Source organism: Platichthys flesus, chromosome 3, assembly GCF_949316205.1.
Source record: "Platichthys flesus chromosome 3, fPlaFle2.1, whole genome shotgun sequence".
Lineage (NCBI taxonomy): Eukaryota > Metazoa > Chordata > Actinopteri > Pleuronectiformes > Pleuronectidae > Platichthys > Platichthys flesus.
Window position 1 is genome coordinate 6,802,489 of NC_084947.1, and position 25,090 is coordinate 6,827,578.

Below are 25,090 nucleotides of genomic sequence, written 5' to 3' on the forward strand. Positions count from 1 at the left end.
GGAGAGGAGACGTGTGCGTAAAGCGAGAACATTTTAAATAAAAACCACAGAGAGGCATGTGTGTGTATGTGTGTGTCATACTGGGTGTTTTTATGAGAGGGGATTGGCCAATTCAGTTTCCCAGCAGAATTAGGGTGGGGCACAGTTTATCTCTGTCAGTACTAATAGTAAAAAACCTTCAAGTGAAACTGAATAAAAACCGGATTTCCTTGTGTTGGTTGATCTTAAGTCAAGAAACCGGGAGCGTTCCCCCTGCAGCAGTTGGTAAAAAGGTCCAAACCCCACCCTCTCCCATCAAAGAGACTGGAAACCATTCCATCCATCAGGTCTGGACAGAAAGGTCACCAACACGTGTCCGGCACAGGAGGTGCAGCAAAGAATCTCTTTTATCATAAACCATCATCACAGTGTTATAAGACTGCACGTTGTTGAAAGAAACCCTTTTGTTAAATAATGTGATAAAAGTTGTGTGTACTGATCCAAATATTCTCGGCCCAAGCTCCATCCTTCAACCAAGTTTTAAGGAAATCCAAGAGGAAGAGATGAAAACCTTAAAATCTCTTTTACACTGCCTCTTTCTTCTATGTAACCCATTGAATTAAATTCTGTGGAAAATCCAGTCGCTATTTTTTGTCCCTAATCGTGTTGAAAAACAAGAGATTGAGATGAAACCATAACCTCCGTACTGGGAGGTAAAAATCCACCACCACCACCACTGTGTGTAAACTTTATTCCTCTTTCTGTATTCATGACTTGTGCAGATAAAGGGAGTGCTCGTGTGCAGCTCAGGCTTCTCCTCTCCATGTCGATCAATCCCAAGTTGACGCCACAGCGGAACCGGAGCTTCACAGTCGAGCACACCATCACCACGTCCAGCAGCCTTACCTTAAGATTTAGCCATTTATTAACCTGCTGTTTTTGCATTTTGTCCTTTTTCTTACAAAAATCATTATGCTTTCTTTTTCTTTAAGACTACAACAACACACTATAGACAATACATATGGTAATCCATAATATTTGACTTTTTTGATTAGTTATATCTTTTAAATTATACACTTTTCAGTACAATAATGATTATTCTTTGAAACAACTGGCACCAGGATGTGAGCTAACGTCCCCTCCCCCCCGTGTTCTCATCTCGAGTCTGTCGGAGTTTTTAGTTAGGTGAGCAACCTTCCTCGAACATCACTTAGTTTATGACACAACATTAGTTAATACTTGATATACTTGAGTGTAACATGGAAATTGTGCTCCTGGTTGCAGCATTATAGTTTGGCAGCACATGCACAGACTACAGCATATAGCATTTTTTATTATTATTATATTATAATTCTTATTATAATTTCACCTGCTTTCTTTCTTTTTGTCTCAGTGGCCCTGAAGCTCGAGGTGTCCGGTATCAGAGTCCCAAAAAAACAAAATAGTCATCGACGAGATCAACTGCTCTGAGCCAGCGAAACGTTTGCTGTTGCAAAGGGAGTGGACATTTCATGGAGTGCCTCTAGGTTTGGTGATGTATCCCTCTAAAGGCGCCAGAGGCTACACACACACATATACAGTAGTGCTCCCGCACACACACACAAACACGGACAGTACCGTAAACCTCATAAACAAGTGTTCTTAGTCCGTATACAGCAAACACGTTGTACCTGTTGTGAAAGGACAATCAAACTATTGCACAGTAACTGTCTTTCTAATCAGAGCATGAGACAGTTGTGAAATCAAACATGAACAAATGAGCCTGTTTTGTTTTTTTTTGCCACCTTCTCCAGAGTAAATAAGGCCGTAGCAGTGCTTCAGGAGGGAGGGGGAGACGTGCACACACACGCACGTGCCCCTCCACTCCTCAATTAGTCTTTTCCTCATCAGTGCTGAATCTATAGAAATAAAGAGTTTCAAATAAAGGAAAAAAAGCTGCTTTATGGTCAGTTACGTCTACATGGAACAGCATCAGGACAGAGTGGTCTGGTGTCACTATTGTTATCTTCAGTATGTTAATTCCTCTGGGAGCTGAGAGGGGACGTCATGCGCTGGAGATCAGTGATGCAGTTGTAACATCCTAGTGGACAGTAGAGGGCGGTAGGGTGGGGGGGGAGGGAGTGGAGGGGAGGGTCCACGAGCCTCGATGCAGAGCTTCTGAAGTGAGAGTCCATGTGAAGGGTTTCTATTGCAGTTTCAAGTTGGGAGGAGTCTCGTTGGGAAATGAAGGCCCAGATAAGTTTTGGGGAGGTTTTCTCTGAGCCATCATTTGGCCGGTTGAGACTCAGAGCAGCACGGTTCAGTCTGGTTCAGGTCTGTGTTGTGTGAGTGTGTGTGGTGGAGACAGAGGGAAGCGGGGGGGAGGGAGGCAGGGTCAGGCCTCTACATGTTGAAGCCATAAGCAGGCTGTGCAGGATAGCCGGCGGCAGCAGCAGCAGCGGTGGCGGCGGCGGCCTGAGGAGGGAAGCCTGCTGCGTTGGCAGGGTAGCCATAGCCTGAGTATGCTGGCTGCGGCGCCACTGGAGCAGCAGCACCAGTCAACATCAGCTGCTGGCCTGATCATACAAACAAACACAAACACAGGGTCACATGTGACATCAAATACACTTCTTACAACTAGCTCTCATTCAATGTAACGTATTTTACCATTTTTCACTAACACCTCGATATTAGACTTGACAGAATTGATCTTTTAACAGATAAAATGAACTTGAATTACATTTAACTTAAATCTAAATCCAATTAAATTAAACAGAAGATTAAATAACAACCAATGACATCCAACCACATTTTATAGCAACCAATCAGCCTTTAGTCCAGCACATACTGTTAGTCCACAGTCTTTAACTGGTTATAGACAAATATGTGACAGTAATTCAGAAAAACAATAGAAATGTCTCTTTACTTATTTTTATTTCTGATGTATTGTATCGTTAAATTAATCGTAATTATGTCTATAGTGTGACACAGATTTAAGATGTTGCGGATAAACTAATCATCCTTTTATGAAAATATCCTTAAATCTTGATTTCAACAGCAGAATGTGTCCTCCTGTCATTCAGGAGCCACCGCTGTCTGTCCTTCAGGGGGATTTCCTTCTGTTAACCTACCGAACACTATCGGCTGAGGCTCCGTCACCTCCTCCTCCGTCTGCCTTTGGCTTTCTGTCTCCTCCAGCTTGTCCACCTGGGGGCAACAAAGAAAAGAGCATCGATCAGATGCTGTTCACTCACAGACACACACACTCGCCTAGGCTGACAGAATAAAAGAGTCTGATTTCATACACTGTAGGTATCCTGCAGAAACAGTTGCAGGCTTTAAAAGTAAAATTCAACCAAATTTTGGAAATGTTCCAATCCTTGACACAAAACTATTGCTAGCGGCCAGCTGTTAAAAAAAATATATATATCAAGTAATTTACTGGATACCTTCAATGTGATGATCACAGTGCAGTTATATTGAAATGTGAATTTATTATTTGATATACTATATCAGACCATTAACTATAATGCCGCAAAAAAACTCTAGATAAATAGGATTAGTTAAACAAAGACACAACTACACACAACTCCTCACAGTGCAGCTACGGTTACCTAAGAGAAGATGCCATGCAGGTTAGGTGAGAATTTCTAATACAGCTTCCAGTACAAATGTCAACATTTAAAGGGTCCATTCACAAAATTCACAAATAAAACCCTTGTGATTTCTAACCATGAATATAAAGAATTCCTCAATACAGACAAATGAAGCGGCTCAAAGCACTGAGAAATGACAGTAGAAAACCTTTACAATTTCTCCTTCTAGATACTTGATCAGATTGATAATAGACATCATCATTGACAGATGTTTTGCCATTAAGTAGTAAACAGTTTCAAATAAAAACTATACACAACAAAGTCTGTGGTTTCTCATTCATGAGAAGAGAACAGAACTGTAGGTTAAATATGTCATTTTTAAATGGTTTGAGCAGCAGTAGTAATAGATTATTAATTGTAGTGGGATTGAAGGTTAAAAGAACTAGTACATTGTGTATTAAGTAGAAGAAAAAGCTATACATGCCTATGTGCTGATGCTACATTTCCAGCCATTCACAGTTAACAGTTTAATCTCACTATAATCACAGTTTCCACATGCATCCCATTCATGGCTGCAATAAAAGAAATCCACGTGTGTCTCGTTCTGCTACTAAAATAAAGCTACAGCTTAGAAGCTCGCAGGTTACAGCTCATGCAGGCATCCAGTATTTACGCAGTGTGTTGATTGCGGTGCAGGTTTTCCTAGAAATCATTGTTAGTGTAAAGAAATATTCAAGCGTTGAGCTTCAACTAAGGATGAAGCTGAATGCAAAAGGTTTCAAAATTAGTGTAGATTTGGAAAAGATGTAGAAGTTCTATCGGGTAATAATTTCAGAAGATGCTGAAACAAGTTTGGGGAGAAGAGAGGAAACATTGAACGGCCCATGGTAAGCACTTTTCTGTACATGATGTATATATATATATATAAATATTATATAGAGCATTGGATGAACTAATATTTGTGAAATTCATATTTGAAACACCAGATGCATATAATACAAAGGGGTGTTAGGTTAGAATATAAAACAATATCAGTATGGCCTTATTTCAGTTTCTTCTTATGTGCTTAATTACAAAATCTGCTTGTTTGACCATTGATTCTAGTAATAAAGTATTTTGTCTCTACGAGATAAACTGTCCCATTTCCCCAGAGAGGAAAGAAGGACTCCAGCATATGGAACAAAAGCCGACACACACACACACACACACACACACACACATTAGTGCAGCTCTGCAGGACCAGAGCTAGTTAGGCCATACTCAGTCTACAGTCCATGCTAGGTTCCTACATAGGAAACCTAAGAGATAAGTTACAACAAAAACAAACAGACAGGACACACAGGAGAAATAAAAAGTGGGCCAGAGACCGTCACCTGCGCAGCAAACTCATCAACCTGGAAAAGAACCCAGAGAGATGACCTCAAGTGACCTCACGTGTCTACAGGTCAGCATTAAGGGAAATCACGATGACCAGAGGTGGTTCACTGGTAAATATACATTACACATATCGACCATCATGTAAAAAGTGCATTTCTCTCTACCTCCTTGTCTCATCATATGTGTGATATTTTAAATTGTTGGTATGACCTGTTTTCAATATCTCTCCAGACTGTTTTCCATCTCTCACAGGTTTATACAGGAAATTTAACAATGTAAGAAAAATAAAAAAGCAGAGTTTCAAACTTCTTTCTCCTGTAATATATAAAGTAATCAACCCTACTTTTATATTTGAAGAGAAACTAAAATGAACAGCAAATAACAGGAGCTCTTCTCCTGCTCTTCAGTGGAGTACTAACCTTTGTGAGGTACTCTCTCATGACCTGGATGAAGTACGGCATGGCGAAGTCCATGATGTTGTTCCTCCAGGCGACCTCCAGCACCACGTCGGGGTGAAGCAGGTCGTAGGAGGCGAAGAGGCAGGCGGCGAAGCACTCCTTCCTGCCCTCCTCCAGGAACCACTGCAGCAGGGTCTCCGCCAGCTCAGCGTCCTTCGACTCTGCAGCGTACAGCATGGCATCCTGGGAAAGACACATTTACACGACTCATTATGGGAAATATAAAAGTTTGAGGCCTCATATATACATTTTTGTGTGGAAATTGCAGACTGAAAATGTTATTGGTTTGTACTTGATGCTAGATGGTTCATATATCTATCTCCAAATACAGATAGTGTTTCTGAAGTATAGACAAACAGTGCCATCTATAGGGGAACGGGGGTACTTGCAGGAAATAAAACATTTTCTCTGTCTAAGAGGACCTCTTTTTGATCTATTAGCGAATGCCTGTGAATTATCTCACCTTGTAGAGTTTGTCCTTCTTGCAGAGCTCCACACTCTGTCTCCAGCGGTTGTTGCCCTTGTACAGGTAGGCAGCGATACGTCGGAACTCAATCAGCTCGTGTTTCTCTAACCTCTGAGCCAGGCCGATGGTGTCAAAGTCGTCGTAGGCGTCGATTGATGCTCTCAGACCCTGTGGATAACAGGTACAATATTACAGCAAACGCCAGAGAAAACTGAACCAGTTAGTTACTTGTAACTGGATATCAATGGTGAATCACAGAATCTTTGTATATTTATTACTGTTACACATATTACACTATTTCAAAAGTGCCCCTCAAATGCTTTATACAACAAACATCACTCAAACATTGCTATGTACAAATATAAACCACATCAGATTAAATATAATCCAAGTTTCCAAAACAAATATGACAAAAAAGATTGTTCTATAGAGTCAAATCAACTCTGCATGTTGTCAATGTTTTCTGTTTTATGAAATAATGTGAACATCTGTCTAATGCATCTTCAAATAGGTAAAGATAGGACGGACAGATAAGTAGACATGGAAATTGGACGATCATTAAGGAGCAGTGATCCCAAGCTACAACAATATGATGTCTACTTTCTAAAGAATTTAGAATGGTTGAGAGACCTGGTAGTCTTCCTCCTCTGTCAGCTGGTTGTTGAGAGCTTCGTTGACGGACCTGTTGTTCTGACTCTGGACAGATCTCAGGTAAGGCTTCACCAACTTCAGCTGGTTCATCTGCTCAAAGGAAAAACAATCAATGGCATGTCAGAAGTGTTTGACACTGTGCACAATCTGTAAGAGGGAAAATAGAGAGGGCGTTATTCATTAAATTTGACGTCACTGTTACCTTGCTGAAGAAGTTGACCGCTCGGCTGTGGTCCAACCGTGGAGACAGAATGATCAGCAGGTCGTTCAGGAGAAGAGGTTTGAATTCCAGGTAGAAGGACAGAGATTTATAATACAACTCCACGTTGGCAACCTGAGGACAAAACAAGGAGAAATGTAAGGTTATTTAAAAGTTTAAAAAGGAAAATAAATGGCCGAGTCACAAACACTGCTCTTTACCTTAGCAACGATGTCTTTGAACAGCACTTCTTTCCATGCATCTGTAGGATGAGACATCATTGTGAGGACAGCGTTGTCGAACTCCTCGTACTTGTCATACAGGAACACCAGCTCTGCCCATAAGTGAGACTGCTCCGCTGCCCGAAGGACCTGCGAAGTGAAATACATATTTAACACAGGGCCACATTCAAGATTCAACGTTTCAAGGAATGACATTGTGACAGGTGGTTTTCCAGGTGGTTTTCCAAATTTTTTGTTAGGTTGCCTATTCACAAGATGAAAACCTTTTTATCATAGATGGCTTAAAAACAAAAAAAAACTGTCTCTGCTTCAGAAACTGTCAAACATTTCTATTTTATTCCTGGTTTGGCCAAATTGAGAAATAATGTTAATTCATCAATTGAAGCATTCCAACAAGCATGTAAGCAATAAGTCTAGGCACTTTCAAGGTGACAAATATTTATGAAGACTTCTATGCAAAGATTTTAAGAATTCTGTAGATCTAAGAAATATTTCCTTAAATCTACAGTTTGGTTTTATAAGGGGCAAGAGGGCAACTTGACAGAGGAATGTTTAATCCTTTATTTAAATTGAAAACACTAAAATCTAAGCTGTGATTCTCAAAAGATAACAGTAATATTTCAATGCCGTGTCAGCCAGCAAAGAAACAAAACAGTCAGTGCACAGTATTAGTTTCCCTACAGGCTGCTGATGAGAGGTAGGAATCTATACAGGGTAATAAATCAAAAGAGTTAATCGCCGAAGAGCAGCCTCCTTGTGTGTGATCGACTCTTTGACTTATTACAATGGAACAATTGGATTTAAGACACACGCACGTAATCGTACAGACATAATTTACCTTCGGGATGTTGACTCTGGACCAGAACAGCTCCAGGTGCTCCCTCATCTTCTGAGGTTTGAACTTGGAGTAGAGGATGGCGAGCTCGGTGAACATGCCCATGTGAGCCCTCTCCAGTCCCAGCGCGGCCTCCAGCAGAGCGATGAGCTCCTCGAAGTAGCCCCGGTCCTGGTAGTAGCTGATCAGATCCTCCAGCTCGTCAGCGTGGATCACTATATGGAGGCCGCAGATCTGTGCCAGCCGAAACTCCTCGCCGTCAACACAGGCAAAGCAAACCTGAAGGTCGCAGGGAAAGGGAGGAGAGGTAAACATTAAACTGAGATAAACTTCAGTAAAATGTATCTTACAATGTGAGTTATAATGCAGCTTCTATAAGGAAAAAGACAAATAACACACAGACTGGTAAAAGATGAACTGATGATAAACTTGTGGCAGTTACCTCCTTCCATGTCCGTGTGCTGTTGGCTTTCCTCGCGCTGTCCACAGCCGCCTGATACTCCCCGAGGTGGACGAGTGTCGATGCAAGTCGAGCGAAGTTGGACACGTTGTTGTACAAGAGCTTGGCTGCATCGTACATGCCCTCCTCGTAACATCTATCGCCCACCTGGAGAAACAGAAAGAGAAATGAGCACTTCAACTTAGTGCAGGTGAACATCGTGGACAAGAACACTGCACCTGTGCTGTTTCTCTTACCTGCTGGATGTGAGCATTGTTGGGCCCACTGACAAACTCCTCAATGTCGGCCAGACGGTTGGTCTTGGCTAAAGCGAAGATCAGCTCCGTCTCCACGTACGACTCTCTCGCTTTCTTTCGAGCCATCTGAAGGAATTTAACCAGGTCCTCCCAGTTATCTGCAAAATGAAATAAAAATTCCCATCATACAAACTACATCTCCAAGACCTCCTGAGAGTTTTTCTACCAAACTCAACTTCTCTCCTACATCTACCTTTAACACACATGCACAGGGGAAAACTACTGGCAGTTTCTAGACCCAATCCAGTTTCAAGGTTCCCCTCATTACCTTTATATTATTTTAGACATATTTTTCTTATTTTAAATTTTTTTCACGTTATTCAAGAGTAATCTGGAAATGTGTTGAAATATCAAAGCGAATTTCGCGGACCCCCTGCAATGCCGTCGCGGACCACCAGGGGGCCGCGGACAACTGGTTGAAAACCCTTTGCTTAGATCATCGATGACTGACGTTGTATGAGCTGAGTTTGGCAGCGAAGTGAAGGCTTACTGTTCTTGCTGGCTGCGTTGACCACCTCCATGTAAGCTGACGGGTCCACGGCTTTAATATACGAGTCAATAGCCTCCTTGACCAGGTCTCTCTGCAGCTGAGCTCTGGCTAACTGGCTCCACACCGCAGGCTCGTTACACTTCTCAGCAAACTCATAGGCACGATCCAAGTTCCCTATGTGCTCTATCAGGACCTAGAGACACAAGGAAAGAAAAGAGCTGCATTGTATTATCTAACATATGGCTACTAACAAGAAGGTAAAACATCAGGGTTAATAACCAGGAGCATGATTCACTTATAAAACCTGCGGCATTAATTGTCAATGCAGATTCTCAATGTTTATACACTTAACTTTTGAAATATCAAGATAAGAGAAAAAAGAGGAAAATGAAACACAAAATTCAACTTGACTGAGAAAAACGATAAACATTAAACAATTATTGAACACATCAAGTTGATCAGAACTCGGCTCAGACGAGCAAATACTATTAACTGAAGAACATAGTACTTCCAATGTGTTATTTCCTTCACCTGAATGGCTGAGGTGTTGACGTCAAACTTCTTGAAAATGGCAAATGCTTCCTCAAAGAGCTCGTTGCTGATGGCGATATTGGCGATGTCCGGAGCGTCATAGTTGTCCAGCTTGTTGATGTACTCCATCACCCGAGTGCGGTCGGCCTTGATGGCTGTCAAAATCAGCAGGTTCTGGAGGTTCCTGGGAGAAAAAACTGAGATTCTTAAAAAGCAGGAGAGGTATTATGGGTAAATTACTGTGATGCCTAACAAGCAGCAAGTCTGTACCTGTGCTCGCTGAAGACAGAGTTATCAAGAACAATCTTCTCCAGCAGCTCAATCAGTTCGTTGGGCAGGTCGGCCGTCATGAAAGCCTTGACGGTGACAGACACTTCCTCTGGGTCCTGTGTCTCTGACAGCGCTGTCTGCACCACCTAGATTCAAATCAAAGAAGGAGAAAACAAATATAAACATATAGAAAACACCCCTGATGTACAGTGTGCATCCCCTCAGGTGGGGAGCCGGGTGAAACCAGACCTGATCAATGAGTTGTCTTCTGAAGGGGTTGTCTTCTTCCAACACGGTCGCCCACAGCTCGGGATCTTTCCGTCGGACCAGATATCGAGCCTCACTCTTGAATAACGAGTTCTCATTGCAAACCTGAGTATAGATCATACAAGGTAAATGATAATCTATTTATCAATATTAGACTGATCATTTACATGCTATACACTGCGATCCACACACTTTGATGAGGTCCAAGTCACACTGTCCTCTCTCATAAGCCACACAGGCCAGATGGGGGTCTCTCTTCTCACAGTATCGACCCACGACAGCGCTGTCGTAGAACGGATTCTCCTTCAGGAAACGTTCAGGTGTGTTGTTGCTGTCGATGTAGATCTTAGCGAGGGCGTTGTGAGTGGCCGGCTCCTCGCAGCCATCGTGGATACGGGACTCCAGCCAGGGCAACAGGAGCTTTAACCTGAAAAGACAAGTGAAAACAGTGTTTTGAAAATTAATTTAGAAGATTTTAACTTGTAAGTATTATAGTGACATTAACTTTCTGCTAATAAGCTTGATTGTCATTTCTAGACTGATGGTTTGAAACACTAGATGTCAGTGTTGTGTCATCAGTACCCAAACTATTCATATTTACACTTTCTCAGATTCACATGTTTGATGAATGATTTTTACTAGAAATACCTAGAATGTGGAGCAGATAATCTGTCTCAATTGAAAATCCATGAGGAATGAGTTAAGAAAATAGTCCCCAAAAAAATATACATTGAAAGCACATGATAAGATACAAATATAAATCTATTAAGTGCCAATCATACAAGGAGCATAAAAACTAACAGGGGTCTGTATTTTTGTTCATATTTATTTATATGCAAGTATTATTAAGATGTTTTATTCATTCACAGAGAAAAAACTATGCAAGAGAACGATTTTTATCCATAATCTTACCTGTTTCTCTTCTCCACTTCCTCTACCAGCTCATCAGTGGAGAACTGCCCTCTGACCACCATGATCAGGTTCTTAATGACATCCTCAGCACAGTCGACATCCAGCAGCCCACCTATCACCACTGGTAAACGACTGGGGTTCACCTGAAAAAAGTTCAACACATTCCTTAAATAAAAGGGTCTTATGAAGACTAAACAACGAGACACTTGGATTAGGTATAAACCAGTTCTTTTTTGGGTCTTACCTTCTGTACATAGATTTCGATGTATTTCTGTAGATTGTTGCGGTAGAGGTAAAGCACGAGATCATGGACGAAGTCAAAGCGATCACACACAATGATAAGCGGAAGCTGGTCTGTTAGTTTGGCCTCCTACAAAGAAAAGAAAAACAAGTTCCATTTGTGTTAACACATTGCATGGAATGGGTTTTACAATGTGTCAGAAAAGAATTGCTGGATGATAAAGAACAATCATTAATACGCTTTGTGGGGTAATTTTACCTTGAGGAAGTTTTTAACCCTCTCTGGGTCATAGCAGTTGCTCTCTCTACATATTCTCTCCACTTCTTTGATTTGACCCGTTTTACAGGCGGCCTGGATGTACTTAAAGTGGACATCAGGCTCCTGGCTGAAATTCACAATCGACCCAAGGAAGTAAAACAATCCTGGAATAGAAAAGGAAGTGGGTGAAACAGTCAGCTTCATTCATTACCAAGTAAATCCTATTTGACACATTATCTTGCTTTAATCCAACATGATCCAGGTCTGCATTACCCCCCCGGCCCGTGTGTGACACACCTACCTTCATAACTCTTGAAGGATTCAAAGAGCTCCACTAATGCCAGAGTTCCCAGCTGCTCGTGATACTTAGATGCTACCTGGACACACAACTGCAGGTTCTGCCTGATGTTAGCCGACAGCATGGCCCTCAGACACTCCAACGAGTCTTCCACTGACAAAGAGCCAAAGAAGTTCACCAGCCACTAAAACCAGAGTCCGAATAAGAAAAGAGAAGATGGGGGAGACAGTGAGACGGTAGGCTGAACAGCGAGGAGGTCACAAGAAATGGGTTCAGGCATTTTCATGTATCCTCAAAACAAAGAGGAACGAGTGTCTGCTCCCAGGAGAGTGGTATTCACGAGCGTGACCAAACGTCTTCGGGCGTACCTCAGGGTTGAGCAGATGCGTGTGCACCACAGCTCGTTTGATATCATACAGGTCGGTGTAGTGTTCAAGGGCCCTCTGCAGAAGACCTGCCTTCTCACACAACTGAGCGACATGGGGACGGTCGTAGTGCGTGAACATCTGGTTCCCCAGGATCGCATCTGCCACCTGAAAAGAGTTCGCGACACACGTGAAAACACAAATTAAAGTAAAGTAAGGTGAAGTTGCTTTTTGTAATCAGGAGAGCAGGCCTGACAGTTCACCTGGGGGGCGTGTATGAGGTTCATTTCAAGCAGACGTGTCTGTAGGTGTCCTTCAGCCGGGCGGTTGTTCTTTAACGCATCCAAAAGGAAGGAAGTGCACTGCTGGATCAGGTTGCCCTCCATGAAAACATCTACAATCTACCAAAGGGCAAAAGGAAAAAAAGAGAAATGGAAGGAAAAGAATTCAGTTAGAAACATTTTTTGATTTCCAGCCATCTGTGAACCATAATTTGAGTTAGCATGCAAAGTGAGATTAGAGTCGCACACTATCAAGCACCAGGGGCCTGGAAACCACATGTTTCAGTTTTTCATATTTAACAACATCTGTAGCTGCCACAACAGAAAAGGGCGGGGGTCTACATTTGGAGAAGCATCTAGTCATCAGGGTCTCTCTAAGTGAGACTTGAACTGACCAGAGCGATGACGCGACTTTTCAAGGGGGGGGGGGGGGGGGGGCACTGACTCAGTGAATTCCTGGCATTGCTGGCACATCTGGAATAACACAGATGGAGGCTCCCACACTGGGCTCTTTGTGTGTTTGCGTGCATGTGTGAGGATGAAGGTGTAGAGGGAAAGTGTAAAAGCAATACTGTATGCCTCCACTGAGTAAATGTGGTAATGCCACTGTGAGTTGTACCTGGTTGATGTTGGCCAGCGGCTCCTCATCCTGGACCAGCATCTGGGCAAACTGAAGTCCCTGGTCTGGATTAACACGCATCACATTTCTCAGTAAAAACACCCAGTCTGGGGTGTAGCCCACCTACAACAGCATAGTTAAAAAAAATACAATTCTCAATTCAGCACATACAAACAAACTTATAGACAACTAGTATTATCTTATGTACTCAATATGATATATAGAAATTAACAAAAATATACTACATCATCTCATTTCAACGATGGTTCTAACCTAATCTGATGTTACTTTTAACTATTTTCTTTCTCTGACCAAACAGTGTGTGGGTTTTTTCCAGTATACAGGCAATGAATAAATATGTATCTCTTTTATCGTAAATATCCAACTAAATTGGAATAGAAAGGACAGTGAGTTCTCTGATCACCTTTTTGGCATACAGCACTATCTTCTGGAACTGGCCAGTCTCTGCAAAGCACTGGATGACCTTGCTGGGGATGTTAGCTCTGAGGTACACACTGAGAGCGAGTGTGGGGTCAGAGGCCTTCACCAGGTCTCCCAGCTCCTCTGAGCACTCCAGCTACAGTAAATGTGTGATCACAGTTAACAACAATGTTAATGATGATTGTGTGAGCTATTTTTTACATCTACAGATAAGCCCAGGGTATTAAAGCTGCCCTGTTCTTATAAATACTCCAGTCCTACCTTGTCCTCCTTCAACCATTTCTCCAGCAGTTGCTTGCGGCCCTGCTGCAGGACAGGCCTGCACAGTTCAAGAGACTCAAACTTGTTCAGCTGGCCCTGGTCCAGAAGAATACCAAAGTACTGCAACAGTGGAGAGGCCTGACCTGGCTGGGCCGGGACACTCTGAAATTTACGGATGGTCTCTGCCGTCCTCAAGATTCCCTGAGGGAAGGAAAGACAGTGAAGAAAGTTGGAATTATGGGTGAAGGATACAAATATAGTAGCAGAACAAATGATAAGATAATTCCATTGAACCTTTTTATATGAACTAATGTATTAACATGCTGAAATGACAGGATATTTAGTAGATCCTTTATTGTTTGTTGAGTTATTGTGTTTAATTTGTTACACCACAGAGTCAAACTGAGGGCAAATGATATACTATATTGTGATATGTTAAGTACAAATGTAAAATGTGTGCCGAATCAGCATGAACAACCACTTTTCTGTAGCAGTAGACACAGCCGTACCTTTGGTGCTGATGCAGCAACCTTCGCAGCCTCTGAATATGTTCCCTGGGCAAACAAAGTGTTGAACTTCCGGCCAAACAGCTCCTCAGCCCCAGCGAGGTTTGACCTCACAGCCATCCTCAGGGCAAGATCCGGGTTCTGAAGGACGTTCGTGGCATAGTTCACAATGTTTTCCTCCTCGACGCAGACCGACAAGACCTTGAAAGAGAAAAAATAGATACATACATGAACATATAAATATTATGTACATAGGTAAATACGCCATTAAAGGAAGCTTGTACAAAACGTTCACCTAGGACGAAACGCCAATGTGGCTACTTACACCACATTGTTTGTATAGTAATAGAAGAGACTATTTGCACACCGGTGTCAATAACAAACAAAATGTCAATGCACACAGGGTGGAGAGCCAAGGTGGCTATTTACACAAGCCTGAAAAATGTATCTGTAGGCAAATAAAAAACAGCAGAATCAGCATTTATGTTTGCCAATATCATAACTTTTATTTTACAGAATAAACAATGTGGAACAGATCTGCATTCCTGTTCACATTTTATTTATTTTAGTTACGTTTATATTCTTATTTTTGTCATATTTATTTGGTTGTGTTTGTGTTGGGCGTTCAATTGGGTGTTTCCACATTACATACTTGTGCATGCAGCCAAATGGCTTTGTGGCTATTTTTACCTGTGTGCAAATAGAAACTCTGAGAAAATAATTGCCAATTGTGTGCTAGTTTCTTACCTGTCCCTTCTTGTTGACCCCGATTATTCCTGAGGTGGTTTCATAAGGAGCAGTGACAAAGATGGTCTCTGCACTGATTCGGTTCATGTAGATACACACTCCAGACTCCAGGTCATACAGGTGGATGTAACCGTACTTAGTGATCAAATATATGACACCATGCTTACTGCCAATCTGAGGAGAAAGATGAGAGAGAGAATTTAAGTGTTCAGCGGTCACACTTAGTTTATCCAGAGTCGACGAGAACCAGGGCTGTTTCCTCACCTGCATCGCTACTGGAAAGTCTGTCTGAGCTTCTGGAGGGAAGAACACGTCCACTGCCTTCTTAGCAAAGGGCTGGTTTCCTGTAGCTGGTTGACCAACTTCAATGATGTGCAACTGGAGGAAGCAAACAACCACAGTAAAGCATTATGAGGAATGATGAACAGCAGAGGAGAGTACATATAAAGCCATTTCATGAATGCTGTCTTTTTGTGCAAGAGGCTAGACTAAATACACTTTGATAACATTGTGAGTCCAATCTGGGCAATCAACCCCGGGGCCCTCACCTTTCCCCCACCAGGGGAGCGTACAGCAAAACAGAAAAGGGTGGAGAGTTTGGTATTTCCCTCCACTTTGAACTCCCCGAAGGCAGCAGCGTGGCCTTCGATGGGCTGAGACACCTTCCTGTCAACAGAATACAGCTGCATCGCTCCAACTACACGGTTTTGCTGCAGGAAAAAGAGAAAAAACAGGAATAAGATAATTTGTTGAACGGCAGTCTGTAGCATCACCATAAAATAATCAAAGATCAAAGATGATTCTAGCTCCTTTTCCTTCACTTCACTACTCAGGTTTTGAATGAAGCAAACTCACACCCAAGCTCTAGTACCTTTCGCTAAGGAGGTTATGTTTTAGCCTCTGTCTGTTAGAAGGATTACACAAACTACAGAACAGCTTTCTATGAAACTTGGTGGAAGGATTGGACATGGAAAAAGAGAGAACTCATTCAATTTTGGTGTGGATCATTCAGACAAAGGGGGTGATCCGACAAATTCTCGATGAGTTCATATAGTAAGTTAAATGTGGCCAGAAGTTGGCTCACATCATTTAATAGGTCTAATAGATTATTTTTTTCCATATACACATTAAAATGGAAGGCTGGTATTTCTGCATCTATCCACTGTGGAATGCAGAGTTAGTGTGAAGAGGGAAGGATGTGTTCCGAGAGGACGTGGGGACCTTTTGTGTTATGAGCATGTAAACAAAGGATCAGAGAGAGTTGGATCAGATATTCTTCTTTCCTGTGCTTTTCACTGTACAGTAAACATGCTCTTACCTGTGCAGAGATCCCTATCAGCAGAAGCCACTTCTGTTGCTCGTCAGTTCTGTAGTTGATGATCTGACATCCTGCCAGACTGGCGTGCCGATCGAATACTTTGGTTGGTTGGGAATCCCCCTCCATGCTCCAGTGATAGACGGCCGTATCCGTCACCAGTGCAACCGTGTTTACTGATATCCACTTCCAGAACATGACCTCCTCCGTCATCGTGTGAGCCTTCACCTTACTCTTCATCTCGATGTTGAAGATCTGCAGTGTCTTGGCAGCTGAGGGGATGACGCACAGGGAAGAAGTGAGACAGCCAGGCAGCAGCTCAGAGGGGGAGACAGGACAAACACTTTGGAGTTTTGAATGAGAACTGAAGGCTACCACAGGTTGAGATGAGGGGTATTAAGCTGCAACATGTAACTTCACCACTAGATGTCTCTAAATTCTACACACTGAACCTTTAACCTCCAATCAGTGGGAACCTCTAAGTAACATGTATATTTATGGTCCACTAGAGGACTGAGGTGGTTTGTCCTGTCGTCATTCAGGTTAAAAGGTGTTTTAGAGGGCAAGGAAGTAGAAATCTGTGAAAACAGTAACCTGGCAATATCCTCTGGCTACTGAAATTAGACTACAGCTTTATGAAGATCATAATGACTTACTGAACACATCTGTAGATAATGTGGGTTTAGCTGAGCCATTACTGTCTCTGTTCTCCAGAATATTTTAAATTTGACCAGTAACGACCTCCATTTAACAGTAAAGTTACATAGAAACAAAATAGATTAAAACGTGAAGGAATGCATGATTCAGGTGATCACTGGAGCTGCTGTACAAACCGCCGTCAGCACAAACTGCTATAATGATACGTTAATGGCATCGTTTATAAGCAGCAGGGAAAGATTGGAGCGTTGATGTGGCTGCTGGCACACGCTCACACAGGCGTGCAACGACACACAGTGCCAAACCCACTGTGTATTAGCTGATGACGCATACAACACATACACTCTACCAGCATACAAAAAGTCATGCTAACACATGTGGGGCTCTCATAAAAGTAGGTTGGTGTATGTGCCTGCAGGTGAGGTGTGATTCTGTGAGGTATGTGAATCTGATGCAGTCTACTGGCAGAAGAAGCCATTTCTCAACAGTTTTCTGTTTTTTTTTATTGATTAAGGGTCGAAATAGCGCTGAGTACTTGAGAGGCGGGTGTGGGAAGCTTTTATGAGAGAGACATGGGTACTGTATCATCACAACAGAGTGCCAGACGGGTAGACAGACAGAAAGCAACTCACCGTCTGAGACAGGACAGACAGCAAAGGGAGAAAAAGCAAAGTGTCAATCTGAACCAAGACAAAGATAGACCACAGGGAAAGGGCAAACAGGGGCATAGTATCCTCAAGGGGGGGGGTGGCATTACAGGCAAATCATCCTGATCAGCGCTCTTGTTTGTGCTCCGGGGGCAAGATTAAAAGGCAGAAAATCAATTTACACAGCCAATTTAGTACATTAAGGCAATAGAAATAAGTGCACTCTACATATTTATGGCATTGACAGAGCATTAGTCATTGCAAGACCGTGGCATTCCCATGGCACTCTTGGTATATGGTTAAATCTGTTAAAACTAGAGACAAACAAACAGTGCAGACTTTATTCTGGGAACCGAGACAACAATAATAAGCTCTGCGGTTGGCGTTGGGCCACTAGCAATACCAGCAAACTGTTTTTCCTCACAACGACTCAGCATTTTTCTATTAAATAACCAGAGGCGTGGCTGCCTGAGTGTGTTGCGGGTCATCTCATACATTACCTTTCAGGGCGATGACCTTGCTGGCCGGGTTCATGATGGCACTGTCGGCAGAAATGGGTCTCCTGATTGGGTTGGTGGGGTCGGACATGTCCACGATCACCACCTGGTTCTGCTCGCCCACCTTCTCTCGGATGCAGATGAACTTGTCCGACTCCATGGTCAGATAGCTGAAGCCGATGTTGGCTGGGTTCACGCCCAGGTTCTGCAACTGTAAATACGAATAAAGTAAAAGTTAGAATCTTGACAACTCAGGGAACTTTACTTTTTGTTACATAGGGGAGTTGAATAAGAGGACTTGAATCTTTTAATTGATATTGAATAAAAACATGTTAAATGAACAAAACACAGAAGACTTCTCCATTGCAGTGTGCCGACAGTTTTCTACTTTTATACTAAAAGTTAAACTACTAGAAGCTAGACAGATTTTTAAGAAGTCATGCCTCCCTCTCAACCAAAAGAAAAGTCAGGAAAACATACATGGCAGCAGCTGACATTTGCCTTGCGTGGGGGAAAAGTAGCAACAAGGAGAGTAGAACAGTGTTTTGATCAAAATAGTCGCAGGTCTGCTACAATTTTCCAGGGAAATTCTTGGAGGTGGTGACCCAGACAGTAGGTCTGGTGCTACATGAAGCCAGGGAACAGACGTGGGCACACTGCGGACAACAGCGTGTTAACCCAACAGAACTTTATTTTACCCTCTTATTATAGCTTCTAATGAGCTGAATTTTATGAAGCATTTTAAGAAAAATGCTCTACTTGTAATGCCACTAGAACGGTGGCCCTGAGGGTCAAAACACAACATGGATTGGTGTAAGCCAGAGGGACAACCTGAGATTGTTTCTGTTAATATCTATAACCAAACATCTGTTCAAGGCCCTTTACAACAAGCAGGATTTGTCGTTACTTCAGCTTTAACTGTGGTTCCAAATTTTCCAAAGCTGGTTCACTTCATGCCAAGCTACTAAATCATAATGGTAACTTGTGCTGAACGACCCCTAACCTGCACTGGAGGAGGTTAAGTTCAGAGGAACAGATCAAAACCAAAAACTATTGATCATTCCTACAGGATCCTGACAGGGACAAAATAGTTCACAGGAAAGTCACAAATAATAAAGAGCATGGAACAGAAACAGGAAATGGCATTGAACTGTCACCAGGGACTTGGGTTCTGTCCAATCACAAACAAGAAGTGTGTGTCCTTCCTATGATGTTATCTGAAATGTTGTGTTTAGTGAAATGTTGTTTGGACCCTCGGGGCCACCGTAAAGCGGTAATCACCATTAAAACTCTATTATACTGAAAAAGAACAGCATTAATTAATTTAAGCTAAGCCTGTGATTAAATCCTTCCAATGCATTCAGCCATCTACATGAGCTGCCATTAGAAAATTAACACTTAATTATTCAGCCTAAACCAGTCTGAGACAACACTAAATCCTCATCCACTGAAACCAAGTATAAATCCTAGTTTCTTCAATACAGCAGCGTAGGGAAATCTGATTAATTACTCAGCATATTTATTTTCTGAATGACTGAGCTGATGTCAACTCTCGGTTCAAGTAACACACATGAAACGCTGCACCTCGGTTAGCAGCTGCCAAACAGAGGAATTATTGTGCACATTGTCCAACTAGCTATGAACTGAGAGGATAGACCAAAACAAGCTCTCTCTCTCTCTCTCCCTCCGGTGACTGAGCTGCCTGCATTATGCAGTCTGAGGCAAGCGGAAAGGAATCCTTACACTCATCACAAGGACTATAGTATCTCGCAGTTGGCTGGTAGAGCAGGACAACAAATCATGACAGCTGAGCCATTTCAATAAGGTCAACTACACAACAGGAAGGAGTAAGTCAGCAGCCTGGGGCGAACACAGAGACAGAGAGAGAGACAGAGAGACAGAGAGAGAGAGAGAGAGAGCGAGAGAGAGAGAGAGCGAGAGAGAGAGAGAGAGAGAGAGAGAGAGAGAGAGAGAGAGAGAGAGAGAGAGAGAGAGAGAGAGAGAGAGAGAGAGAGAGAGAGACGGCACGTTCGAGCAAGTGCTTTTTATACATTTGAGTGGATCAAATCTAAGTGCATGTGAAGAGTCACTTTCAGCCAAATCCAATAGAGAACTACCACCCAACCCTTAAGAACCTAATTCCTGCATCATTATTTCTCAACTTTAAAATGTTACCAAAATACCATAATAGTAAGATTGTGTAATATTCAAATTAAAAACTTCTTCATTCCTTTTATTCAACACTCGATGAGTTTATTTTACAACATACCAAAGGAATACACCAAACACTGTGCTCCCAGGCCTTCAAATATGAAGACTTGCTTTTCTCCAACAATATGTATCATATAATACCATAACTCCACACCACAGCTCAATGTTCAGTAGGTTTCTGTGCAGTTATGGGGACGTGCAATATTAAGGCTTCTCGACAAGGCCACAGAGAAGACCTGAGGGAGGATTGGAGCCATATGTTGCATCTCCTTTCGACTGCCAGAACGATCTGGGGGAGGGCATGAATACAATAAAGATAGTGAGGGAGAAGATAAGCATGGGAGTGAAAAGGAGGAGCTCAAGACTCCAGCATCCTGATAAAAACAGAGAGAGCCGTTGTTAGGAGGGAACCGGTGTGAAGTAGAGACGCCAGGGTGATAAATGTACCTTTTATTAGAAATGAAGAGTGACGGAGGAGAGGGAGGCCTGCACGGTGCAGTTCCAGTAACATGGGCCTTTGGCAATTTACAACTCAGGGTGGTGCGACTGACTCACCAGAAGAGAACATCCCCCTCCGCACTCCTTCTTAGAGGAACATTCCAGACTAAAATCACACCTCAGCTACATCTACTGTCTCCACTGACCCATAAACGGCCTCTAGTAGATCATCTTCACACACACACACACACATACAGATTCCTGGAGGATTCCTCCCCAACTAACACAGCATTAATATCACAATAACCACAGCAGCAGATGAACTTCACTGATGATACAGCGCTGACGGTATTGGGTGAGTCATAGACTCGGTGGACGCGATGCTCCACCGTTTTGGTGACGGAACACAGATGCACACGCCCGGCCCCTATCAGCCACTGCTGCACTCACAGATGTGTTCTTCTAGACGGAGATAGAGTCTTCTGCCAACCCTTCTTCCTCTACAGATTGGATTTGCTGAGTTTAAATGGGGCCTGCTTAGCTCATCTGTTTTTCACAGCTGCTGGTCTCACGTGGTGGCATCGTTTCATCAGATCAGATCCAGCAGCACACCAGGACGCATCAAACAGCCGCAGAGCAGCAGGTTGGACTCTCCTAACTCAACTCGACAGGACGATGGTCAGGCGCCTCCAAGCTGCAGGACATTTTTGCACTTGCACAAGCTGCTAGAGAACATAGGCCGCTGCACTGTCAGCCGGCAGAGGACCAACATCAGCTGCAAATGACTTTCACTTTAGCTTGTTCATTATATAACGTGCCATCCTCTACTACTTTAATACAGTTTGGGGGAATTAATCACACATATTGACATGACAACCTGGACCCTGGCTCATCAATCAAACTGTTTTCAGGCACAAAGTCAGGAGAAAGTCAGATGGTTTACAACAACATAACTGGAACATAAAGGTGAGGGGTGATGCAGCTTGCAAGAGACAGGATGTGACACATAAATCCAGCTGCAGAGATGATGTATTTACAGAAAATTTACACTGACGTCGGCCCGTATCGTCAAAAGCTCTAAAATCTCAAGGTTGACATCTTTGTCAGTGTCGTCGACACATCAGCATTTATTCTACTAGTTTTTTTCAGTATTGGTCCCGTCATGTGTTTGAAATGTCATCAACCCTCTCACTTATGTATCCTGCTAGTATCCTGCTGTATTCTCACATGGGCTCACTCTGACATTATCCAGAGTCTTAACTAGGGGCCTGGCAGGAAGAGCTCTGGAGAATGTCCACAGCTACAAATGTAGATATCTGCATCCTCATATTTAGCTGCATGTCTGAAAAACAATATATAAACAACCAAAGCAAGGAATACTTCAGAGTAGTATTCGAGCTAATTAACCACGAGGTTAATGACCACAGCTACTAGTATTGGATGTAAAAATGAATACTAATGCGTCTCACATTTAGAACACTAGTTCTGATCCAGGCCTCATCCTCCACATCAACATCAAACACCAGAGTAGCATTAAAGAACCGTTATGTGTTTCAACAGGCTGGTGCCTCACTGTGCAGCTAGAGTCCATGTTACATCCCTGAACCCAGGCCCAGTCTGCAGGCACTGAGCTGTAAATACCAAGCCAATAAAGAAAAAAAGCTAAACAACTTGAGGCCCAAAGACCTGGGTTTGCAAATTCCAAGCATTTTTGACTCTGCTGGAGCCACCTAGATTCACGGGGGGATACGACCGGGGCAGAGCTGGGATTTCACGCTGGAGGAGGAAGGCAAAGCGGTCTGCTGCATATCACTGTCTCGAGGCAGAGGGGTTTACTGAAGAGATGTAGGAGGGAGAGGAATGCACTGTTCAAAGCAATTTATCCCAATGACCCAGACAGTTCCAGGTACTGCGCTGCCCTCCATCAGGGAGCAACACAGCATGAGTCCCGCCAGTGAGGACAGGGCCTGGTGGCCTGCAGAGACTCTTGGCCAGCACTGGGGGGTTTTTGGTGAATAAAGGGTCTTTGGCTAACGAAAGTGGGGCTACTGGCCAGAGGAAGGGAGCACAGAGGGGGGGTAGGGGCTCTTTCCTAGTGAAAGGCCATTTCACTGCCTGCTGTTACCATAACAACAGGCTACAGACCAAGGGAGGCGGAGGGGTGCGTCACAAAGTTTCTCTTCTGGTTGCAAGACGCCGGGCACTGGGGCTGCTGTGGGACAAGGACTGGCAAAGTCCAAACCAGCAGAGGAAAGAAGCAGAGCGTAGTGGAAATAGTTGCTCCACAGAGGACTCAATAAGAGGCTGCTTGTTTGCTGTTTATTCACCCCACAGATGGTAAAGGACATTTTGTGTTTACTAAAGACACTATGAACAGAGCCTCTTACACCCTTACATGTTGATGTGGATCATTTTGAGGCTGCACGGATGTTGCTCTGGCATGAAAATACCAATAAGCAGAGCTAGGATACTCACTGAATCAAAGGGAAACATTGATGGACATATATAGCTAGATTCAATGAGCGGGTTTGACGGCTGTGGGTCGTCTGCCAGCAAAGAGGGTCTGCAGTTCGATCCCAGTCTCCCCCATTTCTGTGTGTTGAAGTGTCCTTGGGCAAGACACTGAGTCCACAAATCGCCCCTGATGGTTGTTTGACCGACCTCAGAGAAGGTGCTGCACAAAGATGCACTGTTTGAATGAGTGTGTGTGTGTATGGCTGATAAATTACCTAATAAATGTCCTGTAAATAGCTTTCAAGATCATATTTAAATATATATAAATACAGATGATGTTGCAGTGGTACAGTTTTCTGAACTTATCTGTCATTTGTCAGTGATCAGACAAATGTCTCCACTTCCTGTCACACACCGTCTCTAACAGGGATCGTGGCCGAAGCAGGTATTTTGTCAGGCCAGTGCAGAAACTGGACATTAGCAGACATGTTGTTGTTGTTGCGAGGACATGACACCTCCATGTTACAGCCCCAGTGGAGGAGGGCTGGACAGAAACCAGTGAACAGCTGTGTCAAAACGCCGCAGTTTGCACCGGCGCGGATTGAAAATGACAGCGGCGGTTTTCCACATGAAAACTGCGGCATATCCCCCCCCCCCTCCCTACACACACACACACACACAGTGAGTAACACACACACACATACAGACACACACACACACTACAGTCCGCAGTGGAGCAGTTGTACCATCTCGATTTTTTACAAGTCATCATCTGCCCGGCAGGAGCGGAACGAGGCCTGTGGCTATATCGAGCACCTCCCTGCAGCAGGAGAGCTCCGCAGCCGGGTTCAATGCGACATGTGCCGGGTGCGAGCACGGAGCAGCGTGGACACGAAACGAGCCGATGTTAAAAAGCCACATGTTTTTTTTTAGCTTTTCTCTTTTTCAGCTTGAATCCGCGGTTACCTGCAGATGCTCCTGGAAGCGTATCGGCAGGATCTGAGCCATGTCTGCGGGGTTCGTCGGTCCCGAGGATCCGGAGGAAGGAGAGGGGAGAGGGGGGGACGACAGGAGGAACTGGCGGCGGTGGTCTCGTTCTGCTCTGCGCCCCGGACACGTCCCCTGGAGTCAGCGGCGATGGGCAGTGGTGGGTGGTCGCGGCAGCCTGCGTTGATACCACTCGAATCCGGCGACTGCTCCCATTCAGCAGCCCCCCTACACCAGTCCTGGAGCAAAACAACTCCGCGCCTCCGCCAAGGAAACTAGTCCACTCCCACTAGTGCCGAGCCCCGCGACCAGCTTCCTCCTCCGAGGACGCACGCGGCTGCGATGGGAAAACAGACCGAGCCGGGGGATTGTCAGCCTGGGAAGTCGCCGAGAAGCAGTTCGCGTGTGGAGGTTTGATTCCCCGCTTGAGACCTGTCAGAAAGGTCGGGTGTGCAGCTTGTACCCCTCCGCCGCAGAAGCCCCCTCCCCCCTTCCTCTCCACCAACTTCGAAATCCGGGCTCGTGACAAGCGCCCCACCTTTCCTCGATCTCTGCACACACGCAAACACGCGGGCACACACACACACAAACGCACATGCAGGCACACACACGTTTCCACAAGTGTGTTGTGCAGTTGACATTGAGCTGAGTACCAGAAGCTGACACTGCACCTTTTGATTCATGCCGGGTCTCATTCATGGTCTTCTATCATCATCATCATCATCATCATCATCATCATCATCATCATCATCATTACTATCATGCCTTTATTAATATACACTTACACCAGTCACTTAAATTTAAAACTTAATATGATTATACACCTGCATTGTGCTGAAAGGGATAGTTCACCCAAATA

At 43.7% G+C, this 25,090-nt stretch overlaps 1 protein-coding gene across 2 annotated transcripts; it reads right to left on the minus strand.

Moving 5' to 3' along the window:
* Positions 1-713: 713 nt before the first annotated feature.
* Positions 714-24,821, minus strand: cltcl1 (clathrin, heavy chain-like 1). Of its 2 annotated transcripts, XM_062381584.1 has the most exons (32): positions 24,211-24,821; positions 18,145-18,352; positions 16,344-16,612; positions 15,574-15,735; positions 15,290-15,403; positions 15,026-15,199; positions 14,282-14,479; positions 13,773-13,973; positions 13,495-13,647; positions 13,071-13,193; positions 12,434-12,571; positions 12,174-12,338; positions 11,809-11,989; positions 11,508-11,671; positions 11,253-11,378; positions 11,009-11,151; positions 10,289-10,523; positions 10,079-10,201; positions 9,830-9,975; positions 9,560-9,743; positions 9,029-9,221; positions 8,479-8,636; positions 8,225-8,389; positions 7,786-8,061; positions 6,927-7,076; positions 6,709-6,840; positions 6,486-6,596; positions 5,853-6,023; positions 5,351-5,572; positions 4,922-4,948; positions 3,090-3,165; positions 714-2,534 (listed from the first exon to the last, which is right to left on the minus strand). In XM_062381584.1, exons 1-32 carry the CDS (start codon positions 24,250-24,252, stop codon positions 2,362-2,364), a joined length of 5,103 nt encoding a protein of 1,700 aa, XP_062237568.1. In that variant the 5' UTR covers positions 24,253-24,821; the 3' UTR covers positions 714-2,361. The 2 variants fall into 2 exon arrangements, with proteins under 2 accessions (XP_062237568.1, XP_062237569.1); XM_062381585.1 differs by lacking the exon at positions 4,922-4,948 and having other exon boundaries at positions 24,211-24,820.
* Between the last annotated feature and the right edge of the window lie 269 nt (positions 24,822-25,090).